This window comes from Berkeleyomyces rouxiae, assembly GCF_048999995.1.
Source record: "Berkeleyomyces rouxiae strain 22BRR77 chromosome Unknown BrBRR77_ptg000002l, whole genome shotgun sequence".
NCBI classification, from domain to species: domain Eukaryota; kingdom Fungi; phylum Ascomycota; class Sordariomycetes; order Microascales; family Ceratocystidaceae; genus Berkeleyomyces; species Berkeleyomyces rouxiae.
The window spans coordinates 744,890-762,997 of NW_027396492.1; the positions used below are offsets into that span (position 1 = coordinate 744,890).

Sequence of the window (18,108 nt, forward strand, 5' to 3'; positions counted from 1 at the left end):
TGTCTGCGTGCCCACCACCCACCACCCGCCCACCACCAACCTCGCACACGCCCGCCCACCTCGCACACGCCCACATATTCACACCCACGCCCACACCCACGGCGACAACCACACAGATACACCACCATAATTCCACCAACCACAATCAACCCACGCTCCAACAGTCCCCGGGCCGCTAGACATACATAATCACACTCCTCCTTTTTCTGCATCATGGCCCCTGCCCCGGACGGCCAACGTCAGGTTCGCTTTGACGTCGACAACAACGGCGAACCCCGCAACCCCCGCAGCAGAAGCTCCCGGGTGTCCTCCCCGCAAGATCATGAGTCGAGCATGGATCACGGCCTCCCTGAATTTGCCTCCGAGCCCCGCCAAAGTGACTACCGCACATCCTATGTCAACAACTATCACCACACCCAAGGCCGCGACCGCGACAGGGACTACAGCCTTGCCCACCCCTCCAACCACCACCACAACAGCAATAACTCCCAAGTACTAGACCACGACCACGATGAAGACGAAGATGGCGACCGAAACGTTGCATTTATAAGAAACATGTCCAGTCCAAACTCCCACGCCCCCAACAGCCGCTACTCCATCTCCAACGACAATCAGCCCACGCCTCGCCAGACTCGTCCCGTCCTCATGTCGCGCACGCCCTCCAACACCTACAATACACAACGAGGCCGTGGTTCGGCTTCACCCGGCAATCACTACGCTGAACACCACAGAACCAATCACCGTATGCGTGGAAACAGCCGTAAAGATCCCCTGAGACTTTGGCGCATAGACAAGTTTGGCTACGACTCCCGCAATAACGATGACTCCGAATCCGATGGCGAGACTGCCAATACTGATGAGGCCTTCGACTCCGAAGCTGTCGCCTTCTACAATGATGATAACCAGGAACCAACTGAAGAAGACCTTAAAGACCCCGAAAACGTCGAGCGCTTGGATTGGCAACGTATGCTGGCGACAGCCTTGAATGGTGATGTAATTGGCCAGGAAAAGAAGCGTCTCACGCCCGGTGGGATGGACCAGGAGCAACTAATAGAAGGCGAACTATTCATCATGCTGAGAGCCGTTCGCTTCCACCGTCATGTTTCCGTGCAGCGCAAAATCTTAACCGAGGCACGCAACAACATGGGCCGCCAACTTGACATAATCATGAACTTTAGCGTCAAGGGCGAGGAAGAGGCTGACGGCAAGGGCCCCTACGAGCAGGTTTTGGACGCTGTCAAGTTGATTGAAAAATGCGAGTCTCTGTACCCATCAAGCAAACGTCTCCAGGAAAACCACCATGCTGCCAAGACCAATTCGTTCCTCAACGCCTATAGCACTATCATGTCGTGGTACAACACAACCGAAATGCTCAACACTGAACTCAAAATTCTGCGCCTTTGGGTGGGAAATGACAATCTCACCATTGAAAGATCCGAAGACGGAGTGACCAAGGCACCATCCCCATTCGTCCACCGCCTACTCAACGGTGGCTCTTTAAACTTCCTCTACATCGAGGAGGAAGATATCCTTAAGAAAAAGTCGCTACGTCGGTCACGCTATAAAAACAGCGACAACCCTGACCACAGCCAGTCCGAGTCCGAGCTACCTGATACAGTGCCCATCTCCCAAGTAAGCTTCGAGGACAGTGATCTGATAGCAAGGGGCGGTGGTGGCATGTTGATCAAGCTGTTCCGTGTAGTGGACAAGGCCAAGAAGACTCTAATAGAGATGGCGGATGCCTTTGAGTCACGCCATCTTCCATTGCCCATAGAGGAACTGACCACCATCATCAACTTTCCTCTTCGCCTGATTCAGACCATGCTCCTGGAACAAGTGGCCAGCGCAAAACGCGCAAACATCAAGGCTGCTGCCCAGACAAACACTCTTATTCTTGATCAGATGATTGCTCAGTTCAAGACCCTCCTACGCATGTCAGTCGACCTGAACAAAAAGTATCTCGACATCATTCAGCCTGAAGGAAAATGGGTTATTCCCGATAGCTTAGATGAAACATACGCCGTCGATGTGTTTAATGGCCTGCGATTTTACTTTAAAATGCTGAATTGGAAGCTGAGCACCAACAAAAACACATTCAAGGAAGCCGAAGTTTTGTTCCAGGAGTGGGACTTTGCCAACGATATTGGTGGCCATTTCAAGGGCTGGGAAATCGAGCTTGCAGAGCACTTTAGCCATGTCACTCACAAGACCCTCACGCGACTGGCCACTACATTCGAGCGTGAAATGCGAGAAAAGAAAGACGAATCTACCGCCGCGATGAGCAAGAGAATCAAAGCCTGTCTGGACTCTGTGCGCGTTCGCCAACGCATGTTGCAGCGCTTCTCTCGCCTCCTTCACGACAACTACGAAAATTCCTGCGACTACAACTTGCCTGCGGACTGGGAAACTATTCAAAGAATGATGGACAAACTCGCTGCCACACACCACTTGCGTCTAAAAACGCACTTTGACCAGCAGGGATATATACTGATATGCTCTCCATCCTTTGCCAAAGTTCCCTGGAAGCTAGGGTACATCCAATTGATGATGGCCATGACCTCCATGTCTCAGATTGTGGATGACGAACAGATACACTACCTGGCCATTTTCAAGGCAGAGGACCAGCTGATGTGGGTGGGAGAGACCGTGAATTTGGACTTGGATGATCAGGCACTTGATCTGCAAACTGGACATGTCCGTCTTCTAGCTACTAGCACAGACGACCGTTACGTGAAAGCCAACGCTGTCTTTTTGGAAGCCGTCGACGTCAAACTAGACGTGTCTATGGAGCGCCGGTCCAATCTGACCAAGGTCAATCAAAAGCTTACTGAGCTTCGAAGAGTAGCCTACAAAGTGTCAAATACAGTCCTGGAAAGTGTCGAGATCATCCGCGCCGAGACACGAAACAAGGACTGTGAAGAACTTGTGCAAACATGCTTCGTATCAGCCACAGAGTTTGGACAGCGAGCCCTGCATTACATGGACGAGAACCGCCGACAAATGAACAATGCCAAGCTAGGCAAGCTAGCACTAGACTGGGTCAGTTTCATCAACGAAGACTGTATGGGTACTGACAAACGTACCTTCCGCTGGGCTATGCAAGCTCTTGACTTTGTATCAAGCATGACTCGCGGCCGTCAAATTCTGGGCCTATCCAATTCTGATTGGACACGCCTACGACGTAGTGTGTCCGGTTGCATGACCATGCTCGTGCTACATCTCGATGTCATGGGTGCTCGATCCACAATCCAAGCCCAAGCTGAGGCTAAGCGCAAACTAGAAGTTTATGAGCGGCAGGCCAAGCTAATGGAAAACCGTCTTAAGGACGACGAAGAAGCCGCCCTAGCCGTTTCCAAGACTCGGCAACAGGCCATTCAGAATCGCGAGCAGATGTGGGCCATCAATGATGCCGAACGCATGGGCTTTGGTCGTGTGTTGGAAGATACCAACGATCTGGATCGCTCACTAATGGACATGTCGTCGGCCACCAATAATGGCTCACTCCGCTGGCAAATGGGCCAATTCGTGGGCTCAGGAGCCTTTGGCAGCGTCTATGTCGGAGTCAATCTGTCGCGTGGCCAGCTTATGGCCGTCAAAGAGATTCGCTTGCAGGACCCCAAGTCGGTACTTAAGATCAAGGACTTGATTATCCATGAGGTTAATCTACTCAAGGCTCTTGATCACCCCAACGTCGTGGCTTGCTACGGTGTCGAGGTGCGCCGAGACCGTGTGTTTATTTTCATGGAGTTTTGCTCAGGTGGTTCACTAGCCGGTCTTCTCGAACACGGCCCTATTGATGACGAGGTGGCGTTGCAAGAGCTAACTTTGGCCATGTTGGAGGGCTTAAAGTACTTGCACAACCACGACATTGTGCACCGTGATATCAAACCAGCGAGTAAGTGAAGGATTAAACTTAAACTTGCTTCTTTGCAATCTTATTTTGCTAACCAAGATACTTACCGTAGACATTCTTTTGGATCATGCCGGAAACGTCAAGTTTGTCGACTTTGGTGCCGCCAAGGTCATTGTACGCCACAACCACACCACGACAATGGGGGCTGACACTGCCAACTCCACGCTGGACAATCCCATCGCAACGCCCGGCGTGGCCACGCTCCGCCCCGGAACAACTGGCACGCCCATGTACATGGCGCCCGAGGTGGTGCGTGGTGAAACAATCAAAAACCCCAAGGCATCAGACATTTGGTCCCTCGGCTGTGTAGTGCTCGAGCTCACCACGGGCCAGCGCCCCTGGCCAACGGCCGACAACGAATACGCCATCATGTTTAACATTGGCAACGGCATGGTCCCCGAGATCCCTTCCGACGGCCGCCTGAGCGAGCTAGGCCGCGACTTTTTGAAGCACTGCCTCTGTGTCCAGCCGGATGAGCGCGCGACGGCCCAGGAGCTGTTGAACCACCCCTGGATCCTGCAGGCCATTGTGTCGGCCAAGGATGGCGAGGCTGAGACGCCAAACGAATACAGTCAGGGCAACACACCACAGACTGACTTGCCCTCGGGAATCCTGTACCCCGTGGAAGACGTGGCTACCGAAAAGTCGTAGTTATTACCGGTAACTAATCAAATGCTATTTCCTATCCTTCTCTCTCGCCTCTCGGGTTTGTTTTTTGGTGTGGTTTATTGTTTTTTTTTTCATCCTGGGAAAGACGGCGGTATGCTATGATTGACACCTCTTGGGACATCATTTTGGTTGTTCTTTTTTATTTGTTTCATTGGAAGGGGGTTTTCTTCTCTTGCGATCTTCTACGGTCTGCTTATATACGGGATAACACGGGATGCCCTATTTGCTTTGGTGGCCAATGTGGGAGGGAATCAACGGGTGTCTAGCATCAAGGCTCTTGTGTCTTTATTTATATCTGTCTATCCATCTGCTTGTAATGATCTGATTTTATCCCGGCGCCATCAAGCTTGGCCGCCCTCGCCTCCCTGCTTACTCCTACACAGTTACAACTGATCAAGCGATTGATTTCCATCTTTGAGACTAACATAGTTATACGACAACCCCAGCAAAGAAAATACTCTAACCGCTCTTCTAACAAGAGAAAAAAAAGACACCCGTGATAACGCCATATAGTTAGTAGTAATTCACTCGAGACCACCGACGCAAGCTCAGCAGCCCGCGGGCCGGACGCACGCTTCTTTGACCGGGCACGTCTGCCACAGCACACGCGCCACCTCGCCATTCACCTGCTCGGGCGCGTCAATTGCCCACAGCACATCCAGGTGCTCGTATCCCGGAATCACCTTTGCATGCACGACATTTGCATGCGGCTCGCGCGCGCTCGTCAATCGCTCCAGCAGCTTCTCGCCGTCGACCAGCCCGTCAGACCCGCAGATCCACAGCGCCATGGGCGGCGTGCCGGCGGGGTACCACGCGTTGGCCTCGGTCTGTTCTGGGGTATGCGGGATGTCTGGGTCCTCGGCTGCGTGCTGGAGGATGGACCCGGCGTGCGCGAATCCGCCGCGGCCCAGCCACCACCACATGAGGGCCGACGACACGTGCACGGGAGCGAACTGGAACATGCGGGCGCGCAGCCGACGGTCCCAGCGGCAGTCGGACCAGCCAAACAGAAAGGAAAAGACAATGTATCCGAGCGCGCCGTACGGCCGGGCTGGCATCCAGCGGTGGGCCAGCATCATGGGCGGCACAAACGAGTGGACGCCAAAGACAATGCGCCACAGCGGCTGCGCCAGGCTCGACATGAGCCGGAAGCACGGCTTGCGCACCAGCGGCCCGGCGTACGCGGCGGGCGCCAGCGCGCAGACGACGCTGATGCGTTGGCTCAGGGCTGGGACGTGGTCGCACGACAGGGCGAGCAGTGCCTGTGCCGTGCCCTGGGAGTGGCACACGAGCCCGAGGGTAGCGTAGCCGCAGCGGCGGAGCACGCCGTCGACGAGAGCCGGCAGGTCCAGCGTAGCCATCTCGCGGATGTCCCAGGCCCACATGCGGGAATCTCCGGGGTTCAGGGACGCATGGCGCGGGTGGAAGCCGCAGCGGTTGTTGCCTAGCCATACGTCGTAGCCGGCCTTGGCGAGCGAGAAGGCTAGCGACCGGTCGTCATTGACGCAAAAGGTGCCGCTGGACTGCAGCAGGCCGTGGAGCAACAGGACGGGGTACTTGTCGCCTCTCTGTGATTGAGAGGGAGCAAAAGATGCAGATGCTGGGTCACTGCCCTCGGTCGGCATGGGGCTGTGGTGGCGCGGGTCAAAGACGTGCCACAGCTCAAGGATGAAGCCGTCAGCCGTCTGCACATAAATGGTCTCGGTATCGAGGCCAACGCGCCGGGCATAATAGCCGACGTCGCAGACTATTCTGTCGATGCCGCCTTCTGTCGGCACAAACCCGTCGTTAGGGAGGGTGCGCATGCCTCGCGCCCAGTTTTCGGCGTCTTCGCAGCGTTTGACATGCAGCTCGTTTTCAGTTGCGTAAAAAGGCCGGCCTCGCTCTTCGTGGTTGCTCGTGGTCAGCCGGTCGTAAAGGTGCTGCATGGCCGGTGGAATGTGACACAGTAGGGCAACGCCGGCAATGGTGCTCAGAAAGACCAGGCTTAGTGTGAACGAGGACACCTGTAGCACACCTTCCTTGAGCCGGGAGCCAAGCCCGGGCGGCGAGGAGCCATTGGCGTTGAAGTGGGAGCCGGCTGGTGGTGTCGAAGCAGGGGCCGGCTTTGGTGGAGAGCCGGTGTTGATAACTGGTACAAGGGCTGGCGCCGGGTGAGGAGAAAGGTCGTTTAGCTCGATGCCGGATGGCTTGGTATGCGTTGGCAGAAATGGGCCGCCGTGGGTAGCCTTTGTTGGCAATGACGGCGGTAGCTGTGGTTGTTTGGCCATGCATGGTGAGGTCTGGGCTGGGCACAATGGAGCCTGGTTCGGGGCCGGAGAATGCACGGGCGCATAAGCATGAAGCCGGGCTTGTTGTGGACTTCTGGGCTGGGACGGCGACGGCGACGGCAAGGGAGAAGACCCGTCTGAGCTGAGAAGGCTGGAGACGGCAGCTGCCTCTACGGCAGGCAGTGCTGCAGTGGTGATGATGGTGGTCGCCATTCTAACTGGGAGGCATATATTTCCAGTTTCAAGCCAGAGACAAAACGAAACTGCAATAATCACATGCAAAAGGTCTTCTCGAAGCGGTGAGGTGGTAGAGGTGTCGAACGAGGGCTAACACAGACAAAGCCAGTTTGCTTGCTACACAAATCCGTGTAAGTCGCCAAAGGAAAAGCCGGCAAGTAACCGTGATTCAATCTCAGAGCGCCGGAGATTTGTGCTCGAGAGGTTTTTGGCTGGGAGTGTCGATGATGTATGTGGGATAAGTGATGTGTAACAAAGCAACCCGACTTGACTGTGAACGCAGCCCACAGAACTTCTGCATGAATGTGCAGAAGTCGCCAAGTCGAGAGCCAATGCCGCCAAGTTTTCTCCTGCAGGGAGGCGGAGCAGAACAGGAGACGAGAGATTGTGCCAGGAGACTAGACGAGAAAGCGGTATAGTCAAGGGGCCTTTCACAAGCCAAAACATCGCTCATCGCTAGGGTCTGCATGGATAAGGGTTATTTGACGCCCCCCTTGACACTAGAGTGTTGCCGTATAAGTGGGCTGGCTGTACCGAGGGAAGCTGTCGGCAGGAGCATGGACTGCTCCACCAGCGCTGCCATCTTATCTGGGGAAACTACACTCCAGACCCGACAAGGAGGGCAGTTGCCAAAAAAGAAGTTGTTCACAGGCCGAGGACAAGGACAGCGAATGCGGTAGTTACTCCAGCTCCCGTGCCTTCTACCTTTGCTGCGATCACGGGACGACTGAATTTTTCTCTTCCTTCTCCCGCCGCTGCTGCAGAACTGCTCAGCTTTATTTTCCATCGACAGTCTCAACCCGGCCACCTGCTCCTCCAGCCCTCCTTTTTTGTTTTCATCCTCGGTACCGGCTCCAGCGCAAGCCTCCACGCGCCAACCGGCAATAGTCCATCAGCCGCCCAACGACCTCTCGGCCCGTCGCCGTGCTCTCTCGACTCCCAACCGCCAGACACAGATTCTACTGCTCCTCACCACACCACCACCGTCATGGCTATCCGCGACCGTAGACGACGCAGAAAGGACGGCAAACCGCCAGTCTCGGCCCGCCTTGTGCTCCCCGACCACATCAAGAACGATATTGGCAGCATCAGCGCCGATCTCTTTGCAGAACTCTTCCCGCAAGCCAAACGAGGCGGTAGGGCTCCGAGTCGACTCCTTAGCTGCAGCCGCTTATTGGTGCTAACCTTGGATCACAGGAACTGCCGACATTGACGACTCGGAAACCCACTATATTGTCATCACGCCCTGGAGCCCAAAAGCCTCGCCCTCCTCCTCGCCCTGGTCGCTCGTACCCGTAACTCGATCTTCAGACCTTCCCTCGAATACTGTCCAGTTTTCGCCCTCATCTTCGGCCTTGCAATCGTTCGCCAAGACACTGCAGCAAGTGGCTCCTTCAAAGCTCTCCAGCAATATCCGCACAGGCATAGACATCCTGGTTCTCGATGCTGTGGCTCTGCATCTCGACACTGTCTTCGTCAAGCTGGAAAGCGAGCTTACCAAGCGATTGGAAAATGGACAAGGCACCTTCTTCCGTGAACACCCCAATCATCAGGACAACCGAGCTTCTACAGACCAGACACCACAACAGAAGCTCGAAACAGCTTTGCGCTATGCGCTTTCGGGACTCAAGGTCATCCACTCGGGCGATCTATTCCCGCTACCCCTTCCACCACATCCTGTGACGCATGTGCCGACCAACCCGGGAGAGATTCTTCTCTGCGAGCCCGTAGTCCAGGGAATCTTGTCGCCTGAAACTAAAGTCATTCTACGCCGTGGCCGTGTGCAAACGCTAAAGCGTGGTCGCAATGCTGCTGCCATGCCGACGAGCCGCGGCCAACTTAACGGTGTCGCTGAAGATGACGAAGAGGATACCGATAATCAATTCTATTCTGCCGCAGAAGAGCGCGAAAGGGGCGATATATCCATGACCGACGGTTTAGAGTCATCGACAGATTTAGAGACTGATGCTCCTAGCGCCACTGACCATGACTTTGAAGATGATGATGATGAGGTATCCGACGACTCTCTGGACGACATGATTGCGCTCGAAACACCCATGCTTCCCTCTACGACTATCGCGAGTGGAAATGCGACACCTATGACAATGCGAGGTCGCAAAGGAAATGGAATTAGTACGCCCGGGTCAGTCTTTTCGAGCTACACAGCCACTACAGCTCGCCCCGATCGCCAAAGAGGACGTTTGTTTAAATCAGCACCATTGACGCATCCAATTCCCGAGGCCTTGCTCCATCCCAAACCAGCCCCTCACGACGATGACGAGGCGCGCATCTATGTAGACATCATGTCGCTTTCCAAAATCGGCTGTTTCTCAGGCGATTGGGTGCGCGCAGAGGCTGCCGAGGACTCTTCTGTTGCGGGGCTCGGAGCCTTGAGCTTGGGCGGCTTCCCAGACATGGATATGGCTGAGCCTAATTGGCGCCCAGTGCGTGTTTTTAGTCTCCCCGAGAGCTTTGCTACACGGCCCGTGACTCGCATCCCTTCTGCCAAGTATGAGGGTAGACGTCTTTCGTTCTTTGATTCCCAAATTCAGAAACCGGCTAGTCCTGCGGCTTACATATCCCCTATTCTGTTGGCTAATCTCGACAATGCGCCGTACTTGCGCCTGTCTCCGTTGAAAAAGAGCCTGTACAATGGAAAGGGAACACTGCCCAAATTCACTAGCGCTTCACGGCCACCGGATGCCCGCTCTGTTTCTATCCACCAAATCAGGGCCCCCCTTTCTACCGAGGCAGCCTACACCACGGCAGTGATGGGTGCTGCCAAGAGCTACTTTGCCCGCAAGGTCCGCCTCTTGCGACCCGGGGACTTGGTTGCGGTTCCTGTTGATGCTTCGCTGGGCAAGGCACTTCAAGAGTCTGGCTCTACTGGTGGCGATTCTGGCATCAACGATGTTATGGCGCTCGCAAGCACCAGTGCTTGTGTCAGTGATGTAGCATGGTTCAAGGTGGAGCAGATTACTTCCCAAAAAACTGATGAATCTGGGTTTGCGAGCTCTTATGGGGAAGGCATCTGGGGCTCTGTGGCCTGCATGGATAGCACGTCTACAGTGCTGAACATGTCAGGATACAAAACTAGCCGGATACCTGGCATCAAAGACAGCCCATGGCCATACTATCTTGGTGTGAAAAAGCTTCCGATGTCTGCTGACACGATTGAAAACACGCTATTAGCCGTGCCGGAATCTCCCTATGTGTCTCCCACACGACGCAAACTTAGAGAACTCATTGCAGCTTCAACCACGCAGCGCGCTATTGCGCTGAACATGCCCCCTGTAGCAATTCTGCTAGTTTCTACGCATCGCGCCATTGGTAAAGCAACCGTTGCTGCTGCTGCTTGTGCGGACATTGGCATTCACACCTTCACCATTGATTGCTACGATGTACTGAGCGATTCTGGGGGGAGCGGCAGTGATGTCAAGACGGAAGGCTTCCTGAGAGCTAGGGCCGATAGAGCAATCAGCTGCGGTATTTCCAGTTGTGCCTTGGTACTCAAGCACATTGAATCGTTGACTGCTGAGCGTATTGCATCTTCGTTGAAGGATATACTGGGCGGACTTCGCGTACTCATAGCTACCACTACAGAAATCGACAAGGTCCCTGACTCTGTGCGTGGACTCTTCACACATGAGCTGGAGCTTAACGCCCCCGACGAGACCGAGCGAGAAGTCATTCTGCGCAGCATCATCAACGACCGCGGCGTCAGTCTCGACCCAAGCGTCGATCTGAGCTCAGTAGCGCTCAAAACAGCCGCGCTCGTAGCCGGAGATTTAGTGGATGTAGTCGACCGTGCAACAGTGGCCAAAACTGCGCGTCTGGAAAAAGTTTCGGCGGCTCAAACTGCGGCACAAAAGATGCCCGTTACTGTGCGTGATGTGCACGTGGCCGGCGGGCCGTTTGCACGCTGTCTTTTGCGCGCTGACTTTGATCTTGCTGTAGACGCCGTCCGCAAGAACTTTGCGGACGCCATTGGCGCTCCCAAGATCCCCAATGTCACATGGGATGATGTTGGCGGCATGGCAAACGTCAAGGATGCCATCACCGAGACCATTCAGCTGCCGCTGGAAAGACCCGAGCTCTTTGCTAGGGGAATGAAGAAGCGGTCTGGAATTCTGTTCTACGGGCCTCCCGGAACCGGCAAGACGCTGCTGGCCAAGGCCATTGCGACCGAGTACTCGCTCAACTTTTTCAGCGTCAAGGGCCCCGAGTTACTTAACATGTACATTGGAGAGTCCGAAGCCAATGTGCGCCGAGTATTCCAGCGCGCTCGCGACGCTCGGCCGTGTGTAGTCTTTTTTGACGAGTTGGACAGTGTGGCGCCCAAGCGAGGCAACCAGGGTGACAGCGGCGGCGTGATGGACCGTATCGTGTCTCAGCTGCTGGCCGAGCTGGACGGCATGTCTGGAAGCGAAGATACCTCGGGCGTGTTTGTCATTGGCGCCACCAACCGACCCGACCTCCTGGATGCTGCGCTACTGCGACCCGGCCGCTTTGACAAGCTGCTGTACCTGGGTGTGTCGGACACGCACGAAAAGCAAATGACCATCCTGCAGGCGCTGACACGCAAATTCACGCTCGACCCGACCGTCTCGCTGCGCAGCGTCGCCGAGAAACTGCCCTTCACCTACACCGGCGCCGACTTTTACGCCCTGTGTAGCGACGCCATGCTCAAGGCCGTCACGCGCCAGGCGAACCTCGTCGACGCCAAGATCCGCGCACTGACAGCAGCCAGCGGCAAGCCGGTCACGACGGCCGCCTTCTTCGACCACCACGCGACGTCCGCCGACGTCGCGGTCGTTGTCACCGAGGCCGACTTTCTCGCTGCGCACGAGGAGCTGGTGCCCAGTGTCTCGGCGGGCGAACTGGCGCACTACGAGAGTGTGCGCGCCCAGTTTGAGGGCGGCATCTCTGCTGCCGCTAAGGACGCGGAAAGTGCCAAGACTCCTCCTGCTGCCGCTGCCGCCGCTGGTGGTGGTGGTGCCCCGCTAGGAGCCAGGCTATCCAGCTCTGCCGTGCGCAGCGTCTCCGCCGGCTCAACCGGCACCCTCGTTGCGCGCCGCGGCGTCTCCTCACCGCCCGTGGGCGCACCGCTGCTGAATCCCCCGCTGCTTGTCGGCGGCGGCGGCGGCAGCGCGTCGGGATACAACAGCATCGCTAGCACGGGCACGCTCAAGGGCAAAGGCAAGGCGGTGGCAGACTACGCGTCGGACTCGGACCGGCCGGCGGGTGCGGACAGAAAGAGCAAGGGAAAGGCGGCGGTGCTGCTGGGCGGCGGTGGCGGGATGTCGATTTCGGGCACGGCAGGCAGTGGGAGTGGTGCAGCAGGCGGGTTCCAGAATGGAGGGAACAGCGATGACGATGAGTTGTACTAGACGCGTGTGTAATGCAGTACACGAGGTCAATTGTTTCTGCGGGAGGACTCGTGGAAGGCTAGAATTAGAACAATATAAAGCACATTACAAAAGAAGAAATAAGTTGTTGACTGAGATACGTGTAGTGATGAAGCAGGCCATGTTTATGTCTAGTCTAGAATATGCGCCGTCACAGCCGGACCGTCGCCCCGGCGATATCTCCGCCTGCAGTTCTACGGGCTCTTGGGTGTTTTCTCCGGCACACCAGCCGCAGCCGCCGGCGCGTCCTTGGTCTTTTTCTCTTTGTCTGCCTTTTTCTCCTTGTCCTTGTCTTTCGCCGCACTGCTTCTGCTACTGCTCTTCTTCTTCTTGTCCGCGTCGCGTTCCGCCGCCGACCGATGCGCCGCCTTCTTCTCCTTGTCCTTGCCGCTCCCGCTCTTGCTCCGCGCGCTCTTCCCTGCGTCGCCGCCGCTGCTGCTGCTCTTCTTCGATCTCTCCTTGGTGCGTTCCTTGTCGTCGCGGCGCGTCTTGCCGTGCGCTGGCGCCCGGCTCGAGCTGCTGCCGGTCTTCTTGCGCGCGTCGCTCGCCGCCAGGGCCGCCTTGTCTTTGCTCTTGGCCGCTGCCTTGGCGGCCGGCGACGTGGGCGTGGGCGTGGTCGGCGTGCGGACGAGGCCCGGCGATGGCGCGCCGGCGTCTTTGGCGCTCAGGCCGGTCGGACTGCGCAGGCCGCCGATGCTCAGGGCGGGGCTCTCGAGCCCGCCGCCGCTGCCGCCGCCGCTGCCGCCGGTCACGCTGTTGGCGCGGTCGAGGTCCTTGGCCTTGCCGACGAGCACGAGCTTCTGCCACTCGCGCTCCATCTCAAAGGTCTCGCGCTCCTTGTCGGCGCGCACGCGCTCGCGCAGCGACAGCGTCGAGTTGGAGCGCGAGAGGCGCGCGAGGCTCTCGCTGATGCTGCGCGGCGCGCCGGCGTCGTCGTCGTCGGACAGGTCCATGGTTTCGGCAATGGAGCGCGCGTCGTTTTCGAGTGGCGACGCCCACTTGGCTGGCTCCTGGAGTGCTTGGCGCAGCCGGTCGTATTCCTCGGGCTCCATGTCGTCGACTTCGCGCTGCTGCGAGCCGTCGCTGTCGTATTCGTCGTCGGATACTTCGGACCCCGAGACGGAGTGGTCGTCGGAGTCGGCGTCGCCGGCGTCAGAGGCGGCTTCAGCGGCGCTTTCGGCGTCGGAGTCACTAGCCTCGTCGACGGAGTCGGTGGCGGCGGTGGAGTCCGCGTCGGCGTCTTCTGTGGCATCTTTGTCGTCAGAATCAACCCCAGGCTCGCCTGCCTTGACCACCTCCTTAGGCGCAGACCCCTCTTCGGGTGGAGGCGTGACAAGAACAACTTTGACGGTCGGTTGTTCGGGAGTAGCTTTGGGTTCCTTGGCTGCGGCGTCTTCCTTGTCTTGCGGCTCTGGCTCTTCTGGCGCAGCTGAAGGCTCAGTTGTAGCTTCTGGCTTGTCAGGAGTATTGTCGGTAGTCGTGGAAGCCTTCTCGCTGGATTCAGATTCTGCAGTGGGGTCGGCGTCGGTAGCCTCAGATGTAGTATTTCGTTCGCTCTCGGCAGTGACTGGCTTGGGCTCGGACTCTGCTTCATCCGCGGGCTTGGCCTCAGTCTCCACCTCGGTCTTCCCTTCTCCGTCCTTGGCCTGCTTATCCGCCGCTGCTGCCGCTGCCTTCTCCTCCTCCTTCTTCTTGTCCTCGGCGACCTGCTTACGCAAGCTCTGGAGCCGCAGAGCCTTTGCTTTATCCGCCGCCTCATCCGCAATGGAGCGCACGGGGGGTGCCTCCTTCTTAACCTCGGCCACCTTGTTCAGCTCCTTTTCCTTCATCTGGGCGTGCTTGGCGGCAATGGCCGCGGCCGTTGCCACAGCGGCGGCGACCGACGACGCGGCGGCAGAGGCCCCGGCCGGCTTGGCAGTGGCGGCGGGTACGGACTCGGCCTTGGCGCCGGCGGGGCGTGACATGGCGCGCAGGGCGGGCAGTTTTTCGGCTTCGGCCTTGGAGGGAATGGTGAAGTCGTCAAAGTAGATTTTGACTTTTTCCTTCAGCTCGCCATATTCGTTCCATTCTTCGATTTCGACGAGGTCCTAGAAGTAAGAGGGCGTGCGGGTTAGTGGCTGGAGGGGGAAACGAGAGGCGGTGAGCTATGTATGCGCGTCTACTTGACGACCAGAGAGCTTACGTACCCCGAGAACGGCGCCCTGCTGGACAAGTCCGGGCAGCTTGCGCTGGCGGCCGGCGGCGTCCTTGCCGGCACGGCGGCCCCACACCATGCGGGCCTTGTTGTCTGTTGAAATATCCACGGCCTTGAACGGCACGCGGTTCGCCCGCAGAATGGTCTCCAGGCGCGAGGTGGCGGTTACAATGTGCGAGGATCCGGCGGTCAGGGATGTGAAGATCCACAGGGCCGGATCCGTGGTAGTAAAGGTGACGCCCGGGTGCGACATGGTGGCTGGCAGAGGCAGCCGGGAAGACTGCGGCGTGCGGGCCGGTGATTGAGAGTCGGAGACAAGCCGGTATGCGCTCGTGGGGTAACGGTGGCGGCGGTGCGGGACGGCACGGCGGGAGTATAGCAGAGCAGGAATAGGGCCGGAGTCGTAGTTCTCTCTGCAGGCAATCACAGGTAGCGAGAGTCGAGGTGATATCGGGTTGTCGCGACGGGGTCTCGAGGCGTTCTATGGCGGTCTATCCCGTGGTTGTTAGGAGTAAGTGGCTCGCGATATCTGGCAGATCAAGCAGCTCGGAACACAATAGGAATCATGTGCTTGTTTGTACTTTGTAGCTTTACCCCTGGCCACGCCTCTGCCATCTGTATTTACAGGGCTAGACTCAGGCCTTAGTGGCCTCAATCAAGCTCAGCGGAGCCCTGTAAATAGGGGGATGGATGCAATATACAGCGCCGGATATGGAGGGGCAGCCCCTATATTTAGAAAGAAAGGAGACTCTAGTGCACAGGGCGAGGCCCGGAGATGAAAAGGCGGGCAATCATCTGGCAAACAAAATGCAAAAATACGTGGATATTCTGCAAGCCAGATCATGGGTTCACGGCTGCTCCAAAGTCGCCAGATCTCCGTTTTACATTGGCTCTTCTTGGCCCGACATGTGACGATCTTGTGACTCAGATGTTCCATGTCACACGAAAATCAAGGGGTTGCGGTTTAGCGTGGCGATGACTAAGCGCTCAGGACACCGACGGAAGCCGTGATAGTTATCACTGTGGCTGTATACCGTTACCAATATCGCATAACGAAAGACCCGTCGTTGAAGGCTCAAGGGAAAAGCTTCAACACTATGAGCCGTAGAGAAATGACGCTCGCCCAGTAATTCCCGGCCCCCCTGCATAGACCCAGCTTGTCCTGTATTCCTAGCCAGGTCTACACAGCCTCCGCTTCACACAACCCCAATCGGCTTCGGCTTCCACTTGCCAGCATACACGGCCCAGCCACTCCCATCGCCCTCCGGCTCCCCATCCGCTACATCCGCCACCATCTCACCCTCCGGCTGCTCCCCGCCGGCCTCTCCCGCCTCAGCGTCCCCATGCTCCTCCTCCACCGGTGCCTCATCAACCAACTGCGCCAACACGCGCGCCATCTGCATTGCCCGGAGCATGACCTGGCGCTCCGCCGCCTCCTCATTGACGGCATCCACAACGCGCGCCGCCGTGCGTACGCCCCACTGCGCCGCCCACGTCTTGGCCTGGTATTCGCGCGCACCAGCGTCTGTGGCCTCGCGCGTCGCCAGGAAGCGCGCTGCCTCGGCGGCCGCGCCGTCCGGCAACGGCTTGCTCTGCGGTGCTGCTGCAGTGCCATTGGCTTCAGGCTGTGGCGCGCCGGCAGCCGGCAGATGCACCCAGTAGTAGTCCCAAATCCACGACATAGCCTTGCGCGCGGCGCTGCGGAGGCGGGCGAGCGAGGGCAGCGGCTCGTGGGTGGCCTGGTGGCGCAGCTCGACAAAGGTTGCAGGCAGGCCAATGTTTTTGGCCAGTGAGAACATGCTCATCTTGCGCAGCTTGTCCTGCTGGCCGTCGAGAAGGCCTGTGACAAATCTACCACCCAAGTCAGAAACCAGCCTCAGCAACAAATAGTCCCACGCTTTCATCAGCTCAAAGGTAATGGGCCGCTTACCGGCTGAATGCTGTTGAATACGCTGCGCGCATGGCGTAGTCGCTGAGCCCAGAGACCGGCCGAGCCAACCCGCCAGGAGTAGACGGCTGCTGCGCCTCGTCAGCGATGATGGCAGCCGTCAGCAGTGCCGTCGACTCAATCATGTGCGGGCAATTCCCGCGCTGCATCCACATGGCGACACGGTCGACGGCCCCGCGGCGGCGGCCCAGCGAAGAGTCATCAGTTGTAGATGTCGCCGGCGAGACAGAGTCAGGGTTTGGCCCGGGCCCACAGGCTTCCGGGTAAAAGGCACGCTTAACCTGCTCGAGTTCGGCGGCATCGCGCCACGGTGTGAAAATATACTGGACCATTTGCAGAAAAGGAAAGGAAAAGAGACAAAAAAGTTTGTACCGACTTTCAGGCCACGCGGATCGGGCTGGGCCGCGGCGGCTTTGGCCGTGTCTCTCTGGCAGCGAAGACTCGAGAAAAAGAAAAAATCAAAAGCCTGTATGTTTCTTATCGATAACGGCTCGCAGGGATCCACTTTTGACAACGTCTGGTGATTTTTCTTTTCTTTTCTTTTCTTCTCTTTTTTTAAATGACCATCTATTCTCAGCGCCCATTGTCCTGTGATGGCAATGATTCTCGGCCGCGTCGCTTGCTAGTATCTTTGCCATTGTGTCGGCTAGGAGATCGAAAGGCCGAGGCTGACAAGCACAAGTCAAGGCGAAGCGAACTCGCCGCCCGCATCCAAAGCCCCAAAGACCATCATGTAAGTCGAGGAGAATTGCCGCACTTGGTGCCTTGGCCCGTCGGCCTTGTCCGGCGAGTAAAGACATAGGAAGTAGAAGATGACTAAGGGAGGAGCCTACTTTTCTTGTTTTTTTTACCTTTGGCCGGATCACTACCTCAGTGTGAAAGCCATCACGCGTTCCTGTATTCAGCAGGCCCTAGCGGCGAATTTGTTAGACTGAGTCGTCAGTCTATAAATTCCCTATTTTAGACCATCGATCTCTTGTTTTTTTTTGCGTAAGATTCTGTCGTCATGACCTGGATCACAATAGACGGCTAGGACGGATGCGGCTGGCGGCACCGCGCCGGCGGGGTTTCTTGTGCTGGGGCTAGTTTGGGCGGGCTCTGGTTGGTGTGGTGGTTAGTTCCGTCAGCCTGGGAACAAAGTTCCCTGAAGGCCCAGCCAGCAAGCCGCGTCTGTCCCACGGCTCTGGGCTTCGCAAGCAAGCAGCCACCTGTAATATGCCATCGGCCTGCAAGGGATCAGCTGGTCGATGTACACAAGCGAAGACGGCATCTGATGTCAGCGTCAAGGCATCCAGGACACCTGTAGCGCGCATTCACAGACAAAAGGTAAGTGGAAACAGGCTTATTTGCAGTGGGAATAACGGCTTTGCAACAACAAGGCCGTGGTAGAGAGTAATATTGCGTCCATCTCACGAACGTTTTGTAAGGCTATCTATTCTAGGGGCATCACGAGACGGATGCGCGGGATA

General features: G+C 57.1%; 5 protein-coding genes across 5 annotated transcripts; 2 read left to right on the plus strand and 3 right to left on the minus strand.

Moving 5' to 3' along the window:
* Positions 1–213: 213 nt before the first annotated feature.
* Positions 214–4,564, plus strand: BROUX77_001756 (uncharacterized protein; the record flags this gene model as incomplete). The annotated part of the gene is made up of 2 exons (XM_073746220.1): positions 214–3,895; positions 3,966–4,564. 2 exons carry the CDS (start codon positions 214–216, stop codon positions 4,562–4,564), a joined length of 4,281 nt encoding a protein of 1,426 aa, XP_073606838.1.
* A 566-nt stretch (positions 4,565–5,130) lies between these two features.
* Positions 5,131–7,065, minus strand: BROUX77_001757 (uncharacterized protein; the record flags this gene model as incomplete). The annotated part of the gene is made up of 1 exon (XM_073746221.1): positions 5,131–7,065. One exon carries the CDS (start codon positions 7,063–7,065, stop codon positions 5,131–5,133), a length of 1,935 nt encoding a protein of 644 aa, XP_073606839.1.
* A 1,012-nt stretch (positions 7,066–8,077) lies between these two features.
* On the plus strand, positions 8,078–12,479 carry BROUX77_001758 (uncharacterized protein; the record flags this gene model as incomplete). The annotated part of the gene is made up of 2 exons (XM_073746222.1): positions 8,078–8,225; positions 8,287–12,479. 2 exons carry the CDS (start codon positions 8,078–8,080, stop codon positions 12,477–12,479), a joined length of 4,341 nt encoding a protein of 1,446 aa, XP_073606840.1.
* Positions 12,480–12,691: 212 nt separating this feature from the next.
* BROUX77_001759 (uncharacterized protein) lies at positions 12,692–14,944 on the minus strand (the record flags this gene model as incomplete). The annotated part of the gene is made up of 2 exons (XM_073746224.1): positions 12,692–14,584; positions 14,684–14,944. The coding sequence occupies 2 exons, from the start codon at positions 14,942–14,944 to the stop codon at positions 12,692–12,694; spliced, it is 2,154 nt and encodes a 717-aa protein (XP_073606841.1).
* A 943-nt stretch (positions 14,945–15,887) lies between these two features.
* On the minus strand, positions 15,888–16,971 carry BROUX77_001760 (uncharacterized protein; the record flags this gene model as incomplete). Its single annotated transcript, XM_073746225.1, has 2 exons — positions 15,888–16,542; positions 16,622–16,971. The coding sequence occupies 2 exons, from the start codon at positions 16,969–16,971 to the stop codon at positions 15,888–15,890; spliced, it is 1,005 nt and encodes a 334-aa protein (XP_073606842.1).
* Between the last annotated feature and the right edge of the window lie 1,137 nt (positions 16,972–18,108).